Below are 20,078 nucleotides of genomic sequence, written 5' to 3'. Positions count from 1 at the left end.
ATGTTTGTGAAATTGTGAAGACGTCTCATGTTCAATATAAGAAGCAAGTGCTCTTATTAATTTTGCACATAGTGTATGACGAAGAAATGTCACCATAATTCTCTTGTCACAACGCAACTACGTCTTCATGTCTAACTTAAGTTCGTCATTTTCTTGTAATTTATATAGTTTCATGGAATGTAAGAGTCGTCGTATTCAATATAATTTCAAATAAATCAAAAACACATCCTCTATCATTTATCATACAGACATTTTCACATAATTTTCAACGCAATGACACATTGTTTCCGTCTGTAGTAACAACTTTAATGCTCAACATACATACCGATTGCTATACAACACCGTAGTGAATTTTGTATATCATGTCATTGGTCGATAAAATGTGAAGATTCAGTCTCTGTCACTTGGTACCGCTCTCACATCATATTATATTGCCACACTATTATCATCGCCAATGAATAAATGTATAGAAAATTTAGCTTACATTTATGTTTTTCCGTTTCTCATTAATCTTTAAACACTATTCAAACTACTTCGATTTTATTTGAAATTCGAAGCCATAGTCCAAAATGAAGTGTACATTCGTCATTTGTAAATAACAAAAAAAAACTGAACGATAATAATCAAATCTAATTGAAAATTAGGTACACCAGAAAAGCACAGAACAAAAGACAAAAACCAAAAAAAAAAGAAGAAAACAACAAACAATGCAAATAACAATTTAGAACTCAAAAATCAAAGGAAAAACCATTTTCAACATTGTTCACATTCTTTTAACAAAAGAGATGAAACAGAAATAAGATAATATGTCGTAACAAGATAAAAGAAAAATATGGGTGATGAAAAAGCTAAGCTTGGTTTCAATAGTATTTCGATCTTTTGGGAGTTAAATTATGTAGGGGAAAAAATGTCATGACTACAAAAAAAAAACATTGTAACAAAATGGTTTAAAACAATAAATAGAAAAGTACAATCAACACACATTTTATTCCATACATTACCCAATCTGTTGCTGCCACGAATGGAACGACAGACAAATGTGAAGCATGAAATTCCGGTTGAAAGGTAAAAATGTGAAGAAGTGGAAAGTTGTTTTTCTTTCGCTCTTCACTTTGAGATGCGTTTCCTGTTACACAATGAACTCTGCTTTGGCTGCAAAAAGAAAGAACCTCTCCACCTCGGTAACCATCGAAAATGCCGTATACTTGAGATAATTTTTTTTTCTGTAACTGTGTACTTTATTGCATGCTTCACTTTAATCATTTCATCCCCGCTTTGTTCAGACAATAGCTATCGAATTTCCTTATGTTTGAAATGTTACAAAGTAAGTATAGTTTCGCAACTCGTAAATATACTTTCAAGACATACAGTTGAATTAATTGAAACTAAATGTTTGATGGATTTAGCATTTAAAAATTATTTCTAAGTTTTTTTTCTTTTTCTTTTTTTTTTTTGGTTTTTATTTCTTTCATCATCATTATTTTCTACGTATTTATGTAATATTTAAATTTAATTTTTGGCTGATTTTCATTGTGCTTTCCTTGTTTATTCAACAACAATTAATAACGAATGGCCAAAAGATGACTCAGAATGATGATCTCTTCATTGTGCCAAAATTAAGTTAAAACCTACACTATAGACCTTTTGTTTTTGGTGTTAACTTATTATCCCATTGAATGTAAATACGACATTGTATGAAAATGGCCATTTCTTTTTCATTGCATGGATTTTAGCATGGGTTGACAAAAATAAATACAATGAATAGAGAGATAAATAAAAAAAGGAAGATTGGACAAAACTTTTGGGATTGAGCGAAACTGGGTGAAAAGAAAAAGAAAGGTTATTCAATACAGTGTTTTTCAACAAATTAATGAAATTATCCAAGTAAAAGTTAGTTTTTTGTTTATATATATATAAATGTATGTGTATGTGTATGTGTGTGTGTGTGTGTTGATTGATGATAGTTAGGAAGACTTTTAGTACTGTATGCAAATATTTTCCATAATTGGAATGAGCGTTGGTCCATAGTGCGGAAGAAATGTCTCCTTTTCTTCAATTTTTCCATCTTTCTGACATTCTATCTCTGTCCTTGGCTCGTTGTGTTTTCAATTTCATTCATTCTTTCGCTTTTTTTGTATCAATAAACACACAACATGCAACATATAGAGCTCGATCGTTGTGCGAGAGCTTAAGAGAGTCATTCAATGTATTCCCACAGGGTTAGAAATTGCTTACGGAAAACTATTCTTAACAATATCATTTATGTTAAAAGGAAAATCACCATAATAAATAAATATTCATTTGTTTTTCATTAGGAAATTAGCAATGAAACAAATTCATTACTAGGCCATAGAGTACAATATATTAACTTGTTGTTTCAATTTTTGGTATGATCAACATAATGTTTGTGGCTAGATGTTTCGATTTAGATGTTATGGGTCGTTTGGTGTATTGTTTGCTCTGTCATCGTTAAAAATTGCCGCAATTTTGATCCATTAATTTCATCCAAAGTGGCTTTTAACAATAAACTAATTTTGTTGAAATACCTCTAAAACATTTTATTGAATTGTATCCATTCCATTGAGAGCTAGAATCGACTGTTGTAAAAAATAGCCGTAACATACAACTATAACAATTATTTGCCAGCATGCTGACATATTATTTGATACGATAAATGTTACAACATGTAAGTGATGTCCAAGGACGTTCGAGATACTCGCTTGTGTTCGTCGTTTAGTTGATTATATCGCATTGTTGGTCAATCAATAGTCTTATAATGGTGATTCCTTTCATTCGATTACTCACTTCACTTCAATTAGATTTTTCAATACATTTCTTAAATTGATTATTTTAAATTATATTGGACATTGTTTACACATCTTTCTAAATTTATTAAATCAATTTCAATCGAATAATATCCACTTGAACTTGAAATTATGATTTAATTAAGTTGAAATTTAAGTTATATTATTTGAGTTCTTTTCTTTTTTCGATTTGATTCGAAATCTCAACGTTGACAAACGACATGTGTTAAAACATATTTGAATTTAAACGAAAATTGTAAATATTCATGTATAGTTTCTTCTTTTTTTTTTTAAGTTCAAGCGCTTAAAGTCGCTTGTTTTGTTTTTATATCAACATTATAATAAATTTGTTTTGAAACAAAACAGTGCTCACAGTCACAATTTAAAATAGTTGGAATATATATGTATTCCAAGCGTACATCCATCATATTTGGTTTCGTTTCTCAAACACATTGCATAAACGACAAAAACAAAACGACGCTTCAAAAATGTATATGTAACACAAACAAACAAGCAAACAAATAAAATGAATAAACAAAAATAACTCAGAAAGATGTAACTTTTTTTACTCTCTCTTCCTCTCTCTATCTATCTTTTATCGAATTTCCGCACAGTACATATAGTCAATTATGTGGCATATTTTATTTAAATGAAATCCAGCTGGATTGAAACAGACAATAGATTCAAGTGAATCGTTAAACACAAAAGAACGAGAGGAAAAAAAAAAACTAAATATTCGACTACTGAAGAAATACTTATGTGCAAGTGAGTTGCACACTCAAAACAAAATAAAAATACTAAAAAAGACTAAAATGAAACGAAGAGTATTATTTTGTCAGTAAATTGGATTTGATGTTTAAAGTACAGCAGCATCACTGTTCAAATGTATAATAACAATGAAAGTCAAAATTAAAATTAAGAAGTTGGTACTTTGTAAGTGGGTTTTAGAGCCTTGTTGTATTGCAGCCGGTTCCTCACCTAAACGTTTCGAGAAGAGAAGTTTAAACGGATAATATAAAGCATCGGAAAGAACTTTGAAGAAGAAAAATATAATAATAAAATATTGCCCCTCAATCACTTTGGTGTATGGTGTAGATATACATATTTTTTTTAAAAAGCTTTGTGACATGACTAAACTTTTCTTGAGCATCTCATAAAGTGAAATTGCCCTCAAAGCATATTCTCATCATGTATGTGCAATGTGTGTCATTGTTTAGTACACATTTTGAAAAATTACATCCATTTTAGTAATAAAAAAAAGAAACCGTAAGCTTATCATAGAAGTGTTGATGATACATACCGTTTAAAACGTGAACATTAACCGTATTTGGATTTGCATGGGTTGGCATACACCGGTATGCACCCGAATCGGATATTCTCGCCTTTTGAATGAGCAGATAAGAAGTAGTCACTTCACCTTTCTCCGTTATTACACTGACACCTCCGCGCGGACTATCGTAATTAATCTCCTGTGCCAAATAAAAAGCAATTCACCATTAAAAATGCGTCATAAATCAGTTTACAATGAACGTGTTGTTATATGGGCGAAATGAGCTTGGATTACACGCTCATCATAGCCGTCTATTGAAAATTCCAATTTCTAGTGAGCCGAACCTAATAACCTAAGTGGTGTTTTCTAAAGTGTCTCTTCTGAACTAGTTTTTCGTTATTTTACCCTGTAATGTTTTTTTTCTCTCTCAATATTTTGAAATTATTTAAATTAATGATACAATTTCCATACAAGTACACTAATTAAATTTACTTTTCTAATTGTACCTCAATACATATGTATATAAAAAAAAACGACATTTATCCACGGCAGTGAATAACAGAAGAATCAATCTACGTAAAATATCATCAAATATTTCCTCTATTTTTCCATTTATAATGAACGATGTGCAATCAGTAATGAACGAAAACTGTATCGATAAAACATAATGAGGCGCTGCCATTAATTAACGTATACGTTTTTCCGCAAATTAAAATACACTTTTTCATGTGGAAAATATGATTTTGGTCGACAAATCGGTACTTTCATTATAACAATTTTCATTATTATAAAAAGCACCACATTATGGTGACCGCAATCACCTTTCAATGTGATAATTCATCACCTGCAAAATATCACTCCCTCACCCATATACACATAGGTCATACATATATCACGACAGACAAACACACTCTCACACGGCTCCACTCATGAGCCTTGAAACAGTGTGATGATTTGTACTTTTGAACCCGAACCACACTATCACGGATATTGAAAATGAAAAAAACCACACGAATGCTAAACTAAGGTAGTATTAAGTGTGGGAATTGGTGCAATTATCCTATATAAAGGGTCTATGAATGTGTAAATGTGATGCTTGTAGCTACTGAAAATAATTGATCTCTTCGACGAAATAATGGAATTTCCGCTGCTGTGGAGGAAGTTAGGTGGCAAAAACTTCAAAGCGAAACATGATACGAATAGAAACTATTTCCAATATGGTTTCTGTGATAGCGAACAAACGAGACCGATATTGAACGATTCTATCGAGATCTAATTTGTAACAATACCGTTGTTATGATGATGTGCATTTGTAGGTGTTTTTCGGTTTGTCTGAACTCAATTTGAATGAACTGTGGCAATAAAATCGCATGAAAATTGTCATGTAAAATCGTTCATATATACAATATTTAAAATGTTTTATTTACATGTGATTTTCACGAAGAGAAGAATCATATGAATCGAACGAAGAGAGAAAAAAACGTCCGATACAGATTTTAAAAGTAAATGTTTGAATTTCGGCTGTTGTTATATGTTTCATTTGGTAGATAGAATTGTTATTTAAACATTGCCTTTGTTGTTATATGGTGAATATGGGTCCCTTTTGCATTCTCAGTGCTTCGCGTCACTTATTTATGATGTACAGTTGGTCGTTGAGAAGAGAGAATGAAAAAGCATCAATATCATTACCAACCCCAAACCACTATCACCAGTAGCGTCATCAGCAGCAGATATAACAGCTGAAGCGCACCGCTCATTGTGTAAATGTATTTTCCACAGAAAATCGCTGAAACCCTGATTCATATTCATTCTGTCATTCATTATGGCTTGAAATAACTTGCCTTTTCGACAATTTCAACACGTGAAATAAGTGTATTTTCGCGTGGCTTATCACTAAGATATGTATGTATAAGAGCTTTTACTTAGCGTATATATGCATACAAATATATCTCTTATTTCGTTTTGCTATTCATGTATTCAACTCGAGACTGCTTTTACATACCTGATTTTTATGGCTCCATAAAATTGCGCTCGGTGGTTCAGGCAAATGTCTTACAATACATGTTAGATTAATGGTTGAACCGATAGACACGAATAAATCGGGTGCTCCTAGTATGGATGTGACTGGTTCTGGGTTGTACACAGAAGAGCATATACACATAATAGAGAATAAACATAAAAAAACACACACAAACACACACAAAAACGCACAGAGAATTTACTAAAAAGAATTTCGAATCACAGAGTGAAAAATCGTTTCAACGTAAAACAAGTGAAACACAAAGAGAAAACACATCTGACGATGACAACCGAAAAGCAACACATTTTTAAGCAGTTTTCATAATGAGAACAAAGCTTTTACTTCACTTTATTTTCTTTATTTTTTTTCTTCTCTTTCTCACTTCGATGTTTTTTTCTCTGTTGTTAGTGTTTGTCAAAAGAGTTTTTCTCAACTGCGATATTTTTGCATGCAACTTTTTTGTTGTTGTTTTAAATGAAACTGCGCAAAAAAAAAAGTTTTCAAAGTCGCTAATAAAATCGCAGCTCTATTATGCGGCAAACTTTTGTTTTAAATTATCTTGTTTTCTGTCAACAGCCCTATCGAGCTCATTCAAAAACCGATTATGAGTTCAAACAAAATCTCTCAAAGTTGAATATGAGAAGAAGCGGGAGAAATATGAGAGCAACTGAGAGGTAATCTGAGTGAATAAAAATCGAACGAAAAAAAAACATCTATTTTCGATCAACCAAAAAATATATATGTGAAATTCAATCAATTATAAGTTGCAAACATACTCCTCTCAACTTCTACGCACCGATCGGTAAAAAGCTTATGGATTAATATATATATATATACGTATATGACACATACCAACGACTGATAAAATCATTGAAAATCCCACGGGCGGCGTCGTTGAAACTGCGAAAATCAAATGGCAAAATGGGGGAAAATTGTTAATGCATGAGGTGTTCTGAACATCAATTTGAATAATTAGCACATGGAAAATGAAGATTGAAACACAATAAATTATGTCACATATTAACAAGGGACAACAGGATAAATGTTTATCAAGCGGAAAGGAATGAGGATTTTGGGAAAAGGGTGTATTGTGTTTAAACGCTTTCATGGGTGAGCACATTTAAAACCACCGCATGAATATTGACAACATGATGGAATTCATTCAGACCTTGACCTACGAAAGTATAAAAATAAATAATTATAAATACATTCGTGTTAAAAATTCATTCAAGTCAAGACATACATTCGTAGATGCCCGAATCATTTTTTTGCGTATTCCGAATCTGCAAAAAACAAGAAAAAAAGAGAGAGAGATGAATATACATATCCCAGAACATACCCAAGAGACGAGCTTATCACATTTTACGGAAAAACTTTTTCATGCAAAATCTTTCGGATTTATTTTTGTTTTGTTGTTTTTTTTTTATTTCGTTCGTTATTTTCAGTATGGTGAACTCAAAAAGCCAGTAAATTTGTTCAAATGGCTTATATAATTTTGGTTGTCATGCACAACACCAGCAAATTTACCAAACTAAATTTTATTAGCAATTCCGTACAAATGTGAAATGTCAAATTTAGAATTCAACATTTTGATTTGATTTGATTTGTCCACAAGCCGCCAGCTATATTTTTAAAATCTAAATAGTGTGAAATTCAGTTCACAAAATGTTGTTTGCCGCAAAATGATGGACGGAATGTTTCACATAGAAAGAGCTCACCCACCTCAGTCAATGTGACACGGTTTCACTGTATTTTTAACACAAACCTGTAGGGACCAATCGCCAATTTGTTTATTATTCACACACACGAAACGGTTGTCACTTGTGTATGTGGTTTTATCAACGGTAAGTAAGTGTAGATCTCGATGCTAACAGAACGAACAAAAAAAGTGCATAGGTGTATTAGAAAGAGAACGAATGAGAATATGCTTTCGATTTGTCAGTCCAGTTTTCACTTACCCGTATCCAAGTTACCTATAAATCGGAGAGACAAATGTTACATTACGTGACATGGAATAAAGTTAAAATGTTATGCTGGTCTGTTTTTATTTAGTTCGGACACGGTAAGCTCAGCATGTTCAATCGATAATATATTTGCAACAGCGGAGTGAGTAAATTACGAGCCCGAAATGGCCCGGAACCACTCGAAACAAGCTGATTTCATGAATGACTCGAGCAAAAAAAAAGGATGTAAAAACCGTAATAAACTTGTGAATTCAGAATACAAAGCAAAATAATTCATGAAACAACAGGGAGCGTACAGAGTGAATTGTCTCTGATTTCTCAGTATTACTTTTGAGAAGATGAAATGGGCATTTTCTTTGTGCAATTTTGCTTCGATGGCAACGATTCATTTGAACGATGGATTTCTTATTTCTTTTTTTTTTTTTTGAAGGTTGCCAATGTTGTTTTGCACAAAAATCGTCCATGGGGAGCTGTTTGATGTGATATATATAAAGCTGGATTGGGCATTTTCATGCTTTCAAAAATATTTATTTCCTTTCATTTGATACACGCTTTCAGTGCGATTCTGTATGATTAGACGCAAAAACTAATGTGATGTGACAAAAAGAACGACAAAAAAAGGAGCAAGACTTAAGAACATTTTGTGATTATCGCAACTGGCGCAAGAAAAACAAAGTTAATGTGATGATTCCTTGTTTCAATCTTCAAGTATCGGCGTATACATAGTTCAAGAAGCACTTCTTTAATTCAATAATGTGAATTTAGCGCGCAAAGCGTACGAAGCACAATATGGAAACTAGAGCGTTAAAGGAAAAGATTGAAAGATAGACAGATCGAGAGCGCATATGACAGAGATAGACAAGGGAGAGAAAAAAAAATCGAGTAATGATGATGTGCCAATAAATTTTGCGAAGTAAGTTTGAGAGTGAGCTAACGAGCGAGCGATGTTATCGTTTAAAATGTTGAAATGGTAAAATGGTGGAAACAAGCAAATAGACTGGTGTTTACTCACTGTTTTGTTCCCCAAGTTTTTGATCCTGCAATTGAGATTTGCTGTTTTGCCTACGAGCGCAGTGACATTCTTCGATGCTAACAGACACAAACAGGGCAAACAAAAAAAGAGAAAATAGAAAGGGAAAGGCATGAATAATCTTCTTGAATGTTTGGTGTTGTTGTTACACTTACCCGATACATCAAAAAATGGTCCTCGATTCAGAGCGTTATTCATTTTATCGGCATCGTCGCCGATATTGTGGTTATTGTTATTATAAAAATTGCGGTTGTCTCTACTTGAAACGTTCACATATTTTTGGTTACTTCTAATGTTATCGCTGTCATTACTACTCCTATTATCGTCCTCATCGTCCTCTTCGCCGTTATTATTTTGATTGGTCTTGGGATTGCTTAACTCTAATACATATGCCATATTCGTTGAATCAAAATATTGATTTTGCTTTGGGTACGTTGTATCGGCCAAACTGCTTATCGCTGGATGTGCTGGCTCGGATTCTGTAGCTAACGATGGACCAATAATACCAACTAACCAAACTATAGAGTGTAAAAAAAAATATATAAAAAAAAAATCAAAGTCACCAAGGCAATGGAACCATTTCAAATAATACCAACAACAACAACAATTTTGCGAACTATTTATGTGCGTTTAAAGTGCAATAATAAAACCAAAAACTACCCGATATATCGAAAACGGTTAACATATCACTTGTGAATTTTCGATGGGCGAATATCATGCGAATAAACACAAATAAATCATCGCATATTTTCCAAACTTTCGCACCGATTGCGCCAACTTTAGCATGAATAATCTATATTATCCCCATTCAAAATCCGAATTTAAGCTGTCTTCATGAAAAACAAAATCTATATTTCAATGCAAAAGCGTAACCGTTTCACATTCGATTGATGGTGGTGCTTAGAACGACTTTAACAGCATCTCACCAAAAGATGAAGAAGCATTTCCAAGTTCTGTGTATGTGATTTTTTTTTTCTTTCAGTATTTATACGGCTTAACTTGAAATGATTTTCATTCATTTCGGGCACGAAATATCCGATACAACATGATCGAATACATCGACAAAATGTCAGAATGTTGCCACCAGTCAGTCAGTCCACCGATATTTTTCACAATATTTCTTTTCATTTTCATTCGTTTTTAGCTCAAGCATGTTAGCTGTATGCGATGACACAGTATTTTCAATCGTAAACAGCTAACAATTTCTTTTCTTTTTTCTCTGTGTGCTTTGATTGCATTTTCAACAGTACAACATTCGAATGAACCATTGGGAATACATTTAAATCATGTACAGCGACATTGAGATATTTGCTTATAAGTATTTTATTTCACTCTTTTCTCGGGGACATACACATATTGACAGCATTCCTTTGGAGTTTCAAATCTTCGGGATATTTGCAAAGATGACAAGCCGAATTGTTAAACACCGCTTCGATATCTGACAAATCCATCCGATGTATGCCCGCCATATTCGATGGTTTTGTGAATTATGTTAAAAAGTTCCATTTCAGTGCATAAACAAAGGTCTCATTTCAATGTAACCTGGATTATATATTTCGTTTTTTTTTTTCTACCCTCAGACTGAATTATTTTATGCTAATGGCATACGGTATATCTGACAATGGCATATGATTGTTCTCTCTTTGTATTGATCGCATATGCTTTTTTTTGTGCTGAAGTGAAAAAAAAATGAATTTTGAGCTTACCAATTGCAACGGAAATCATAAATGTGACTGCGACGGAAAGTTCCATGATTTACACAAATGTTGTACACATATTTGTTCCTGTAGAGCATTAAAGAAAAGAGACAAAAAAGAGAGAGAGGAGATAGAGAAAAAGTGGTAAGATAATAAAAACAGCCGACTCAATCGCAGCGAATGTAATACATATTTGCAAACATTGCAAAAAAAAAACATGAAAAACGCTGAAATATATACACGTTTACACTGATTTTTATATTCATGCAATGCCATTAATCTATTGAATTGCAACTGAAAATGATAATTCATGCCACTCGAAAAATTATTATGTATATTATTTCGAATAAAATTGCAAAATAAAGATATGCAGTGAAAGTGAGAAAAAAAAGAAGATATATTATACTGATTGACTGTAGATATTAAGTTAAGCGAGTGTATTAGCCAATGTTGACTATGCACTCTCATCCAATCCGATGTTATATTTTCTATCAATGGATAACAGCCCCAAGGCAGAAACACTCGACCACTAACTTTTGACTAACCTTATCCAACCTTATTAAATTCGATACAGTGAAATACATGATATATGGCACCGCATTATATTTCCGGCCGAAAAAAAAACTTGAGACATATTCGACAATATTCTCAGTCGAAAAATACATTTAGCTTATTAGATTGAATGACCAGAATTGGAAGAGAAAGAGAAGAAAGATCGGCATCCGGCCCATTTTCGTAATTCGGTTAGTATCATATTTACCTCTCTGTAAGCACAAGCATATCTTATGCAACGCCTCAAGGCCTGTAAACAACCTTTGTCGCTTTAAAAGTGTATTTATTTCAACTTAGAATATTGAGAGCAAAAAAAATTGGCATCCTTGTTGACAAAAGAAAAAATGGCGAACAGAGTGAAAGAGGTGGCTGTGGAGGTGAAGAGTCAAAAAAATCGTTGCATGAAGAACTAGAGAGAGAATCAAAGTGTATACAAAAGCTTGCTTTTAAAAGAAACTACAAACTTGTACAAAAGTTGTACTGCAGTAGACAAATTAATAAAAATATTTTTTTTTTCTTCTTCCAAAAGTGTGTCAACTAATATGCAATAGTATAGAGCATTGCAGCAAGATTTATAGCAGAGTACAGAGTTCTATCACATTAAAACCGATTCATCATTTGCTTATACATTTTGGTAAATATCCATTTAGTGTTCATCTGTTGGATCTAGGCTGCTGTAAGGCATTTTTCTATTCATAGACTAAAAGATCTTGAAATAGAATTAAAAGCTCTTATGAACACGCAAAAAAGAAAACAACATAAAAGAAGCGAGAGGAAAATTTGATTTTAGCTCTTATAAGCTGTGAAGCAAAAATGGATGTACAGGATATTGATGCACATAAGTTCAAATAAGTAACGCTACACACAACATACATCTTGACTAATATATATACATATGCACACATACACATTCATACGATCACAAAGTTTGCGGCAATAGCAATCATGACAACGCCAACACAAAAAAAAAAAACGCTTTCAATTAGTCCCATAGTGATTTTGATGTTGAGAGTATATTTGATATAAAATTCATGTTTATTTTTCCGTATCGTTATGTATTAAAATATATTTTAAAATCCAGCATGAGTCGTCGTTTCATCGTAAAGGATTTGATAATGACAATGGCAGCGTACAAGTGAACTGTAAGCACCACTAACGATGAACACATCTAACAAAAGTTAATGGAAGAAAAATAAGATTGTGGGAGTTGAAAACGAAAATATTAGACGGATAAATCTATTTGGCATAGATTTAGTTTATAGGTATTGGCATTGCCGTTCTGTGCATTCATACGACATAAAAATTAAGTGAGCTTAATAGTGCATGGGATTTTACAATCTTTCTATGATTAGAAATGCCTCACAATTCTTCACTTGTCTACCGATGTGCATTGTGGTATATTGTAAAATGTAAATGTTATTGTGTGTACACGCCATGCCATTCGATTTGTTGATTCGATTTGAAACGATTCGAATCCATTCGATACCGTAGAAAGATGCTTGAATCGATTCGTTTGGTTTGAATCGTTTGGTTTGCTTTCGTTTCGTTTGGTGCTGTTCTGGTTTTTGTTATAAACATGTCTAAAAAAAAATGATGACTTCACATGAAAATACAGCGCACCCACCAAAACCAATGATAGAAACATACATGAGAAGCTAAGAATGAGGGATGAAGAACGAAAACATGGAACGAAACGAACGAACAAGTGAACGAAAAACGAAAGGCGAATCAGCACATATTACATTCTTTTGTTGTCGCCAACGCCATACATCACATAAAAGCGTTGCGAGATAGGAAGTAAAACGACCGAGAAAGAAAAGCCAATGGTATTACATACAATCCAAGCGAATAAATATACATATTTCTGTATGTATGAGTTTTACACATAAGAGCATTTGAAATAAGAAAATCACCAAAATGAAAAAAAATTGAGTGAGCTAAAGAAAGAGAGAGGGACAGACAGAGACAGAGAGAGAGAGAGAAAGAGAAAGAAGAACCAAAGGATAAATAAAACTTTAACATTTCATGGCATCTTTATCTCGTTCGCTGTAAACGCTTTGCACTCATCGCATAGATAACATTTCTCATCGACACAAAATGCGTGCTGACGTCGAGCAGGGGTTTAGCTGATTGATATGTTGAAATTTTTGAATAATTAGAAAAGCTCTTCAGAAAGAGTGTGAGGAAGATTTAAAGAGTGAAATGAAAAGAATGAAGAAACATGAAATCTGAAGAAGAAGAAAAATTGTAACATGAATACCGTCGAATCTCTTTGAAACTTCTTGCGTAATAATGTTTACTGTTTCTGCTGTTTCTGCATCATTATGTCGTTGTGTGCGTGTGTCTGTGTGTAAAAAGACCGAAGCGAAGAATCATAGAAGCATAGAAACCATTGACAGTCTCCCCCATTGAGGCATTACATTTGTTTTTAACCATCATCGTATCATCGTCGTTTTCAACATTTTTAAGTGCTTTCACGCAAAAATTGATGCCAACATTTGCCATGCCACAACAAACACAAAGCAAACATATTCATAAAGAAGGAGTGTAAATAAAATAAAACGTGCACAATAATAAAAAAAAAAGATTCAAAACATACAAAACACGACACGAGAAAAGCAAACTTTTCCTACAGTTTGTGTCAAAATAAACACGTTCATTGTATGCAGATGCAGTGATATTAAATGCACTAAAATCCATAAAACCACATAAATCAGTTGCAAAAACAGTTTTCATTTGTTTTTGTTGATACATATAAATATGTGTGTACATGTGTGCAATGGGCCCCATTGTTCTCCGCTAATACGATGAACGGCCAAACATCATGGGTACGAATTTATCGTACAACATATAAAAACATATTTATATGGGAAACGCGGGTGTGAGAGAATGAAAATAAAGAGAGCGAGCGTGTGTATCATGGTTTTCGCTCCGAATCGTCACACTGATGCGATACAAACAGAAACGAAAAACAAATAAGCGTATGAAAAAGAATGAAAGAGAAAACGAATATGCTTTCGATTTGTCAGTCCAGTTTTCACTTACCCTAAGCAAATTTAAAATAAAATAGATGATTTCGTGTCGACGTCGATGTTGTCGTATGTCGTTTATTTTCTGACGTTTTTCGTAGTCACTTTCCAAAATGATGCTGCTATTTCTTTCTGCTTGCTTTCTATTTGGTCGTCTTTTTTGACGATTCAATTGAACGTAAAAATGAAATAACTGTCGTGGTATGTGTTTTTTTTTTCTTCTCGCACATGAATACATCTAGGACATTTACATTTTGATGCACACACAGAGATAAAAATTGGTTATTTAGCAAAAAAAGAAGAAAAATCAAAACTCTCAGCAAAAAAAAAAATAATGTGCCTTCCACCGTTATGTTTGACACACACACATGTATACATAATGCAGCCATATACATATAAAATGAACAAAGTTTGTCATTCTCTACAAAAATGTCATTTCAATTAAAATGGAACTTTGGAATCAACCAATGTAATTGACCGAGTGCTCCATAATTTTGTGCTGAAAGTTGTGATTTTTCACAAAATAACCATTTTTTGTATATCATTTTACCGCTTGTGTGCTTAGCAGTATAAAAAAGTGATATCATAGGCTCAAACGTACATGTATAACACGCAAATACCAGATGGGCCACTCTTATCTCGAGGAATTTTGATTGTCTATCTTTGCCTTTATACCCGCAATATATCCGTTCGATGTGTGTCTCGTATCGTTCGTTGTGCTTTGAAGAATTTACGAAGCCCAATATTGGGCGAAACAAAAAAATGAATCAGCCAGATGAAGCACCATAAAACTTAGAAAAATGTCAACTTTGCACTTTGTTTCATGTGAAAAATTTCAAATGTTCATACATTTATTTTGCACGGTTTTTTTTATCGTTGTTTTTGTGTTCTTGATAAAATATAGTGTTGCAGCATCGATTCTGTTATTATTTTGTAACAAAGTAGAAAATAAAACGTTTGCGATCCTTAATTTGTGTAGAAATATTGTGTGTTAAAATTTGCCGCAGTTTTTCACACAATTTTTCAGTTAATAATTAGCAACGGTCTTTCAGTAAGGTCATGCACACACAATACACAATGGAACAGCGGCTATTCAGTCACACACTCCTAACTCAACTAGAGTTTTAGCGCGAGACAACATCACATCAAATTTTTACTCACTAAAGCAAAAGCATCCACTTTTTAAATTACTTGGAGATACCACGAATAGTTAAGTTGTAAAATATTCATTAAATGTGTGTATATGGGTTTCGAAGTAATAATGCGCTTTGTAAACTGTGCATACAATCTAATAGACAAACTGTTTCGGTTTTGGTACTGTTTGTTTCACAAAACCGAAAGCGACAAACGCGCTGCTTCACAATAATAAACCAACGAAAATCGTGCGAACCAAAAAAAATATGTGGAAAATTTCACGATTTTACTGCTGCGAGCAAAAATGATGCGACACAATGGACCGAACAATGCATACTAACCAACGATTGAATATTGTTTGCGCACAGTAGCTCCTGCTGTAACAGAAGTTTTCGTATAAAATGAGAACCACATCCACATCCTTCTCTCTTTCTATGCGGAGCGAATTGGCATGACAAAATGCTGACACATGAAAGACAGAGACAGAAATAGACACAGCCGAGACAGAGCCACAGAGGGAAAGAGATAGAACCAAAGTAAGTGGGTGAAATGAAAAGCATCAATTCAACTTGCTCTTCATTTTGAGACTTAAACGTGTGATACTGGGCCAAAAGGAAAATCATGAATATATGGTGCACGTTAAAACTTATTGTGCACAATAGAAATATGCCATGTGCATATACCGTGAGTTTTTTAATACCTATTGGATGTGTATATACGCGTTTATTATTTGATTACTGTCGAGCGCGCTCTGATATACACTAAACTAGTGCACAACGAGCCGAAACACAACTTTGATGCATGTAAAGCACACATTACGGTGCGGTGTATGATGGAAAATAAATTTTTTAACCGACGTACAAATGACAACGGATGTTTCCGTTCGGAAATTCGGAAATTTGCAGTGAAAAAAACAAATCGCAAAAACAACCGTCTGAATGATATTGTGGCAGTTAAAAGCATGACCAAACACTGTACCAGGAAACTGATTGAACTTCTGGATCGAATTGGGCACGATGATACTATTTTTTTTATCTCTCTTTCTCTTCTTCTTCTTTTCTTTATTTTTTTCTGCTTCTCTTCCATATTGAATTGAATTTGCCTCTCACCCCTTACAAACATCACTATTTTCAACTGACACAATTCACAAATATTCACTTTCCTTCTTAGTTCTTACAACCATTTCCCAAGGAACACTTACAAACTTGTCCCGCTCTGCTTTCTGGTTTTGAAAACCTTTTAACATTCATTTGATCTCAAAGGTAGAAGAGTAATTGAACGAGACAGGTGATGTTTTTATCTAAAAAAAATCCGGTCTATGAAGAGCTCTGCACTAATAAACATAAAACAAAGATAAAACCACCCATTTCGAGGATTTGCAATTTTCATTTCAAAAGCATTCAGTGCCATCAGTTCCTTGGGTGCGACATTTTCAATTTCCTATTACATTATGCAATGAAAGAGCTCGTTAACTATGATGAGATGCAAATAATGTAAGAATATTAACGTACATTTCCCGAAACATTTTATCATACATCCTGCAATGTGATATGGATTTTTGAAATAAAATTGAAAGAGTATTTGTGGGAACCACTAAAATTTGATGAATTTTCCGACATGAAAACCACCACAATTCTCATGGCAATCAAATTCCAACATTCTTTTTTCTGTAGACGGTGAATTAGGTGTGAATTCACTCAGGTCGCAAATAAGTTCTCGTCTGTTACGAAATACATATATATCTGAAAGCAGTAAAAAAAGAGAATTGACGGAAAAAGAATAATTTTTTTTATTTGAGGTTCAAGCCGCAGCGCGTACATCTATTGTATTTAGTCCTAAACAAAAGAATACATGTCTGATGGAAATTGTGCCTTTGTTTGGTATGCGATTCGACAGTATTTTGTTATATTTTGTTATTGCCTTGGCTCCGCTTTATACACACACTTTGTACCGACAACGTACGTAGAATCATAAAAATCGTACCATTTGAATGAAAAAAAAAAGAATAGCAGCAAACATGGTGAAAACTCATTCAAAAGGATGCGCACCACGGCAAAGAGGCAGTTAAACAATTAATCGCTCTCCGATTTCGTTGCAAACCGACAACTTACAATGTCTATTGAAACCAAAACAAATACAATCTGGGCTGGGCTGATGTTTACATTTCCTCATAATTTCTTTTTAGCCTCTGTTGCCGCTGAATTGTTTCCATACATGAGTTTTATTATTTGAATTTACTTTCGTTTAGTTTGCACAGCTGATCTTCAACCAATATGTCGATTGGTTACATAACAATGTCACATTTACCATAAAATCAATGAGCTTATGAAGCAAATGTTGAAAAAAATGTGCCGGAAAAAGCTTGAGAATTTCACAAGTTTCCATTATAAAACTTCATTGAAATTGCCAACTATAACAATCAACCGAAAATTGGTAGAAATTCAAAACTATAGTTTTTTTTTTTTGGTTTTGGGCATTGTTATCATCTGAACGTCTTTTGTATAGAAAACCCCACAGGTTGACATTCGTCGAAATACAATTTGTGTGCCAATACACAAAATTCCCCAAATTGTGGTTGAATGGTTGATGATGGTATTATCTCACTCAATGCAAAACAATTTCAACCCATATTTGTCAGTTTTTTTTGGCAATGCCATTTGAATGAATATCTTTCTCAATAGAGAATTCAATGCGACTTCATGATCCATTTCTTTTTGTCATTTATAATTCGACTCCGATAAACATCGATGATCTATCCGTGTACGTTAGAAAAAATGATAATATTTCTTTTTTATTTTTCACGTCTATTTCATAATGTAACTATAAGTGGGGTAATGTTAAAGGAAAAATCGAAAGCGAAAAAGAGAAAGTACCGGTGAGGGTAGGAGAATTAAAATGTTGCGAAATGAATTTACGCGATAGTTTTGGACTTGAATGAAATTTGATTAGTTTCAGTCACCAGGTTAAAAGTATGCACCGCAAAAAACCATATAAAAAATATGATATATATTTGTTGTTTTTAACTTTTTTGGCGATTTTGGCAGAGAACGTGCGTCGATGCACTTTCTTCAAAGGACGTTGCTCTTTTTTGCAAAATTATCCCTTGAATTTATAGCTTCTGAAACATTAAAAAAATTGTTGGTACACAATGTGAACAAATGTCCAGACTAGGAGGCAGTCACGATTCATATGATTTATTGTGATTTGATTGATTTCAATCGATTTGACACTAAAAAAACAAAGCATCAACTTCTATGTCAATACTTTTTTTAAGCAAACTAAAACTCTTTTTTTTGCGGTCCAAAAACATTTTTGATAAAAAAAGATTCAAAATAATTCGAAATTATTATTTATTATAGAAGATTTGAAATGTTTCCATTTTCAATTTACTCGCCATACTTCAAAAATATTTTTTGTAGAGATTCATTCTTTGGGAATTGGTGTCTACCGTCTACCCCCTAGTGTTCAATAATAATCACGCTCTGGAATATGTCAGATGAATAAATAAAACCATAATTTATTTAGAACATGAAAATTTCCATAGAAAGCTAACTATAGACTAGACAAATTCAAATAAAAGTATACCTATCAATATAGGTCAGAAAATGGCTCAAACAAGTCACATTTGTAACACATTTACCAGGTCGAATAATTTGTTTAATATTTAAATCTGAGCTTAATATAGGCTCGAAACATAGGTTCGTATTTACTTTTGGAATCTCGACAGAGATAAATCGATATAGTTATAGTTTTTTTTGTTCTGAGATTTTTGTTTTTCTGGGCCCATCTATTGTGAGCGCAAATTGTCTATTGCCACAATATAAATTGTCATTTTTCATTCAAAATATATCCATGCGAATTTTGTTGGTGATGATGGTTCAAAATATGACGGTGCAAAAATAAAATGAAAGCTGAAAGTTAAAATTGAATTTAGCAATTATATTGTGTGTTTGGCATCAACTAAAAAGGCATCCAGGAGCACTGACAAAATGTTAAAACTTCACTGTTTAACAATCGAAAAATTCTTGTTCATGTGGTCGTCTACGACACCACTCAGCAAAAATGACTGAATGAATGAAAAAAGAAGAAGAAACAAAGTCAAAACAAGAGAGCGGATGCATCGTTCATTCCTGTGTGAATATTGTTTTTAGTGTGTTTTCTCGCAATAAGCGAGATGTCGAAAGTTTTGGCGTACGATAGAAAGCTGAGGGGTGAAAGATGAATGCACGGCTATGTTGAATCACAAATGTCGTACAGCAGCCATAGAGACGCCGAGCAGATGACGAGAAAATGAAACAAAATTTAGATTCACATTCAGACATCATATTTCGATGCGCTGGACCTAGGTAATCAAATTAATTAAACTTGCGGTCGTTCATTTCATTCAATGTTTGTTGAGGTTTTCGTTGTCATTTGTTTCTAACAACAAACCAAAAAAAAAAAAATGAATAAATAGTTTGTGTAGCATTCTGATTTGGAATTCTACATAATTAGCAGTTGTCTAGTAGAAACGATGATGGAAGTTAAATCACAATATTTCACATCCTGCTTTCAATTCGATTCAACAACAACAACAAA

General features: G+C 33.2%; 1 protein-coding gene across 1 annotated transcript; it reads right to left on the bottom strand.

The window, feature by feature from the left end:
- Window positions 1-1,210: 1,210 nt before the first annotated feature.
- Window positions 1,211-15,825, bottom strand: LOC116352454 (hemicentin-1-like). The gene is made up of 13 exons (XM_031785061.1): window positions 14,968-15,825; window positions 14,383-14,521; window positions 10,795-10,872; window positions 9,244-9,606; window positions 9,071-9,147; window positions 8,053-8,067; window positions 7,860-7,961; window positions 7,338-7,377; window positions 7,263-7,268; window positions 6,947-6,994; window positions 6,077-6,204; window positions 4,105-4,273; window positions 1,211-3,782 (listed from the first exon to the last, which is right to left on the bottom strand). Exons 3-13 carry the CDS (start codon window positions 10,838-10,840, stop codon window positions 3,661-3,663), a joined length of 1,116 nt encoding a protein of 371 aa, XP_031640921.1. The 5' UTR covers window positions 10,841-10,872; window positions 14,383-14,521; window positions 14,968-15,825; the 3' UTR covers window positions 1,211-3,660.
- Window positions 15,826-20,078: the final 4,253 nt, after the last annotated feature.

Source organism: Contarinia nasturtii, unplaced genomic scaffold, assembly GCF_009176525.2.
Source record: "Contarinia nasturtii isolate CC-2019 unplaced genomic scaffold, AAFC_CNas_1.1 Cnas_scaffold_187, whole genome shotgun sequence".
NCBI lineage: Eukaryota > Metazoa > Arthropoda > Insecta > Diptera > Cecidomyiidae > Contarinia > Contarinia nasturtii.
Note: the sequence above shows the minus strand (reverse complement) of the source record. Positions and strands in the feature narration are given on the sequence as shown.